General features: G+C 32.4%; 1 protein-coding gene across 1 annotated transcript; it reads left to right on the forward strand.

The window, feature by feature from the left end:
• Positions 1 to 2,802: 2,802 nt before the first annotated feature.
• LOC133785652 (uncharacterized) lies at positions 2,803 to 3,658 on the forward strand. Its single transcript, XM_062224873.1, has 2 exons — positions 2,803 to 3,254; positions 3,538 to 3,658. Exons 1-2 carry the CDS (start codon positions 2,803 to 2,805, stop codon positions 3,656 to 3,658), a joined length of 573 nt encoding a protein of 190 aa, XP_062080857.1.
• The last annotated feature ends 2,375 nt before the right edge of the window (positions 3,659 to 6,033 follow it).

Consider the following 6,033-nt stretch of genomic DNA (forward strand, 5'->3'; position numbering starts at 1 on the left):
TCTGATTACAAAGTCAACACAATAGAGCAAGGACAAATTTACAAGGACAAGAACACAATCAAATCAGCTCTTAGCTACTATGCCATGCTACATAACTTCCAGTTCAAAACAAAATGATCAGAACCAAGAGAGTTCCTGGTTACCTGTGCAGATGACACATGCAACTGGTTTGTGAGAGCATCTAAGTACATAAATCAAGATTTATTCATGGTACGAAAATGCATTCCAAATCACACTTGCTCTGTTGAAATTATTATGGAGGACCATAGACAAGCAAAAAGCATCGTAATAGGTGAATTAATAAATAATAGGTACAAGTCAATCAAAAGAAATTATACTCCAAATGACATCATGAATGATGACTTTGGAGTAACCATGGGATACATAAAAGCATGGAGATCAAGAGAGAAAGATTTGCGTCTAGTAAGAGGGAACCCCGATGATTCATATCAAAAGTTGTCAATGTATCTTTACTGTTGGAAAAAGCTTATACATGATCTTTATTTATTTTCATGTATATCTAATATTAAACAAATTAATACAAGATAGCCTAAAACATGTTTCTAAAATTGAATTCAAAGAGAAACAAATAGTATAATACTTACAGTATACGCAACCGAATTAAGAGTCCTTCCTTCAGTTTCTCTAACTCTTGTATCCTCTCTGTCGCAGAGTATTATCAAGAAACTGAACCGATCTTCTATTTTCTTCACAATCTTCCAATGTATCCTTAGAACCACCTAGACTAGTGTGGGCAATTCTCAACACATGAGATAGATATAGAGAGAAGAAGAGAAAATAACAAAGAGGCTTAGAAAAGGACTTGTGTTTAGAGAGAATCTAAAACTATCAGAAAATCTGACTTGAGACTTATCAAACTTTTTTTTTTTTTACTTCTCTCTAAGCACTCCTTTTATAGACTCAATTAGGTCATTTAATTTAATTAAAAAATAAATAAAATAATAGCCATTTTGAAGCCCTAGGTCGAAATTATCATGGGCTATAGGCCCGTGAAATTTCTCATTTGATTAAAAGCCCATTGGAATTAAAATCAAGGCCGGTATTATTTTATATTGATTTAATTAATTAAATCCTTTATCAAATTAATTATTTATAATTTGAACCTTGATTTAAACTTATTCATTAATTTAGAAACCAATTTATCTTAATTAATAAATCTGCCATAATTTCTCTTTTCTTCTCAAAATTACACAACTCTGTGAAACTATCCAAAATTGACCTGGTCAACTTTGATAATTCTAATTGATGATTAAATCAATTAAATGAGACTATCTAGATGATTTTATCCAAGGTACAATGGGGACCATGGGCCTATGAAATCAAGCTCCAATAAGTTATCATAAATCTAACAAATAAATTTACTAACTTATTAATTCCTGGTGACTCCACTATAGACTTGGAATTGCACTCTTGAATTCATAGAACGCTCTATTACAAATATAGATACGCTATTAATTATCCATTGTTTCAACCATAATTTTCACTCAATCCTCTATAGACGGTCTACAATGAGATAGGACTAAAATACCGTTTTACCCCTCATTGTATTTTATCCTTAAAACACATAGTTCCTTGTAATTGATATTTCAGTAAACTAATTTAATTACTGAAATGAGATCTCTATCATTTAACACCTTGAACCAAACTAAAAGGAAACCATCGTTTCACTTCTTCATCAGAAGGTATAGATGTTCATATCTATGATTAACACTCCCACTCAATTATACTACCGAGTTCCCAAGATGTAAGTATGGGCTAGTCCGTAGGGTAAGCTAGTAACGAAAAAGTCAAAGAACTCAAATAATACAATCACTTAGAATACTAACCACTCAGAATTGAGATTGAATTGACCTATGGTCAACTATATGATATGACTAGAATTGATAATAACGGTATGTTTACTTATCTTATCAATTGTCAATATCGGTCCTGCCCGATGTAAAAAATACATCCGATCTTATCTACTTTGCTAATGTTCTGGAAAGAACATAATACTATAATGTGTAAGTAGATCAAATCGTAGATTGGCAAGTCAGTGTAAATCCAGTGCACTGACTAATCTTAGGACTAACTTATTTTGAACATATAATCATATTTATATTCCACTGTGATTACGTCACTATAAATAAGATTAGCTATATGCTCGGGATTTAATAGAAGTTTATATTAAACAAATAATCATGAAAATAAAACATGTGAGCAAAGTGATTGACCAAGTCAAAAAATGATTTCTATTCTTTTATTGATAATAAAATGAGATTACAAAGAATTTGGGTTTTAATTAGGGCATAAAACCCCAACATTTACATGTTGAAGCAAGCAAATCCAGGAACGATAACACACCTACTCATAGACAAGGAAGATAGATTCAAATACCTATACATAGCTTTCTCTAACCCATTCAAGGGCTGGAGATACTTGAGGCCTATAATTGTTGTTGATGGAACTTTCTTGAAAAATGCACATGGTGGTACCCTATTTTCAACATCAATGTTAGATTCAAACAACAACATTTTTGTCTTGGCTTTTGGAATAGACAACTCTAAAAATGATAACTTGTGGCTTTGGTTCTTCTCCAAACTGTGAGACACATATGGAGAACCCGAAGGTCTGATAGCTTCAATTATATATTCTTGTTTACATAGAAAAAGGAATTGGTTACCCAAACCCAATACACACATACATGCCATTTCTTTTAGTATCTTATTAAAGTAACTGGTTACCTTCATAGGATTGGCTATTGTTTCTGACAAACACAAGAGCATAGAAAATGCAATACATATGGTGTACCCACATGCTTTCCATGGAGCTTGCATGTTTCACTTACTCAATAATTTGAAAAGCAAGTATGGCAGCCATGGAGAAGAGCTACAAATGAATTTCATTGTAGTAACAAAAGCATACACAAAAATAGAATGTGAAAACTACATGAGAGGCCGTGATAGACTTGACAGATGCATTAGACCCTATTTAGAGAAAACCAAGTATGAAACCTGGGAAAGATCATACTCACCAACAAAAAGATACATCATGATGACATCTAACATCGCAGAATCGCTCAACGCTGTACTAAAACTTGCAAGAAATCTCCCTATTGATATATTGGTTGAATGCCTTAGAAGTTTGGTTCAAAAGTGGGTTTGGAACAACTCAAATAATGCAAATGGAACATTCACAAAAGTCTCTACAGCAACAGAAAATGAGTTGAGACATGACATTGTTTCGAAAATGAAGTATGAGGTATGCAACTAAACATGTTCTTACTATTCTTTAATTTGTCCGTGGATGGTAACCAGTTACCTTACGTAACAGCCAAAAAAAAAACAATAAGCTACATAGAGAGAGAACATGTTACTTTCAATGTTAATTGTACATAAAATGTTTATTATTTTATTCTAATTCATGACAAAAATAATTTCAAGTCTTGCCTTTCAACCCAATAGAATATTAAGTTCGTGATGAAAAGATGACTAATATCACAGTAAATATACACAATAGAACATGTACATGTAATAGGTTTCAAAAAGATGAAATGTCTTGTGGGCATGCAGTAGCTGTAATTGCAAAGAGGAACTTGGGAGTGTATGATTACTGTGCAAAGTTTTACAAAACAGAAACGCTGAAAACATTGTATTAAGAAAATGTTCATCCTTTGCCCCATAAAGATGAACGGAATCTCCCACAACACTTGGACATAGTGGTGCTCCCTCCAAAGGCAACAATCCATGCACGAAAACCAAGAAAGAAAAGAATAAGATTAAGAGGGGAACCAAAAGTAGTAATCACCTGTGAGAAATGTGGCGAAACAGGACATAATAGGAAGACTTGCAAGAATTCTCCAATTGACAAGGCAAACAAGCAGAAAAAGCAAAAGACATAGCTTGATATTTTACAGCAAAACAACCCTATCGTAGCTTTATTCATTAAAGGAATGACTTTCATATTCATAACTTGTTATTGAGTACTATATTAAGTCTATTACAAATTCAAATACATTGAATGATTACACAAACATATAAAATTCCTTTTAGAATAAATTGTTGGTTTTTTTGTTGCTTGTTATATATTTATGCCACCAACACCCGAAAAACATGCTTTTTAAAAATTAAACACAACATTCTGGGTAATTGGTTACCAAAGGTAACCACTTACCACTTTGTATATAACATGAGGACCTAGCTGGGTACCTGGTCACAGTTAATATATCCCAGTTGCTTTAAAAAGTGGAATATATAATATATATAATTATTAAGTGTGAAATACATAAAAAAATAAACAAGAGTATAGGTACTTTGCTCTAACAATTGCCACAAAAAAAAAAAAAGAATAGCAAAAACATCAAGTACCAAAGATAACCAGTTACCCCTTGTATATAAGATGAAGACCAAACTAAGTACCTGGTTACCATTAAAATATCTCAGTTGCTTTAAAAAGTGGAATATTATAATATATAATTATTAAACGTGAAATACAAAAAAAAAAACAAGAAACTAGGTACTTTGCTCTAACAATTGCCACAATAAAATAGCAAAAACATCAAGCACCAAAGGTAACCAGATACCCTTTTGTATATAAGATGAAGACCATACAAAGTACCTGGTTACCATTAAAATATCCCTGAAAACTAAGTAAATGTATACAGATAAAGAACACAAAAAAGATATATAAAATAGTCTTAAGTAACCAAGGTCTTACAATAGTAGCAATTTAACATATACAAGTATCCAACTAACTATTGGTCATAATTTCCAAAAGTCAAATATCCTTTCCAAAAGCTTATCTAATTTAGAGTATAGAGAAAATAAAAAAAGTCTAATATCCTTTCCCAAAGCTTCCTAAATAAGCTATGCAGCACTCTTAAGTAAACCTATACAGCAGTCTTCCTCCTCTTCCGCCTCCTATCCAAAAGTTTTTCACTAAACTCATCGTTAGTCAAATATCCATCTTCTTGTCTTTTCTCCCAGGAAAATACAAGCTAATAGCAATGTCTTGGTGAAGCAACTGAGCATCAAGTTCTTTTCGCATCTCGTTTTCCTTCCAAGAATTAATTGCTCAGCAAAATAAGTTGTAAAAACCCCACAATCGCTGCAATATTGCAAACACAAAAAAAAACTAAGAGCATAAAAAGAAAACCAGAAACAAACAAGATAAACAAACTTTAAAAAAAAGCTCACAAATCAACTTGTTGAGGAATGCCTCTAGCAATAGTCAATTGCAAAGCATTATTCTCAGAGACATCATAAGGACTAAGATCAATATTTATATCAGGACGATCATAAAAACCAATCATTTCCAATAGAAGAGGAATCATTACAGAAAATGCTTCAATTATAGGTAAACTCAAATTTTCATGCCTCGCCCCCGACATAGAATCATAAATAATGAGCAACCTCATCTTTATGTCAAAATGCAGCAAAAGCCAGTGAGCAAGATTCTTCACATTAACAAGAATAAAAACATGATCAAGTAGATTCCAGTGAGTGCTGCAAAACAATGACTCACCCCTCATAATCTTCAAAGGAACACAACTTTCATCAATGTTAAATGTACCACTACCTGATTTTATAAACTCCTCAAACATGAACAGAATATGTTGGCCAAAACAACTATCAGCAGTAGAGACTCTCCTCTCCAAACCTTTGCATAACTTTACCTTTCTCCTCAAATAATACATCATGACATCAATATGCTGCATTAAAAAAAAATGCTTATAAGACAAACTATGAAGTAACCTGTTACCGCTTACAAAATAACATATTTGAAAAACAAAGGGTAACCAGTTACCATTAGCTACACAACAAATTATAAAGTTTTCGTAACAAGTTACCATCAGCTAAACATCAAAATTATACATTTGGATAACCAGTTACACAGAGCATTGCAACACAAAAAAATGATTGTGGTAACTAGTTACCCTAGCTAAACTACTACAATATACATTTGGATAACCAGCTACACATATCATGGCAACACAAAAAATGACTTGGGAACTAGTTACCCCATCACAACATA

The sequence above is a fragment of the Humulus lupulus genome, chromosome 6, assembly GCF_963169125.1.
Source record: "Humulus lupulus chromosome 6, drHumLupu1.1, whole genome shotgun sequence".
NCBI classification, from domain to species: domain Eukaryota; kingdom Viridiplantae; phylum Streptophyta; class Magnoliopsida; order Rosales; family Cannabaceae; genus Humulus; species Humulus lupulus.

Excerpts from the sequence above, each read along its gene's own strand:
- LOC133785652 (XM_062224873.1), top strand. The coding sequence starts at position 2,803 with ATGGTGTACCCACATGCTTTCCATGGAGCTTGCATGTTTCACTTACTC. Across the intron at positions 3,255-3,537 it reads GACATTGTTTCGAAAATGAA|GTTTCAAAAAGATGAAATGT; the intron begins GTATGAGGTATG and ends TACATGTAATAG.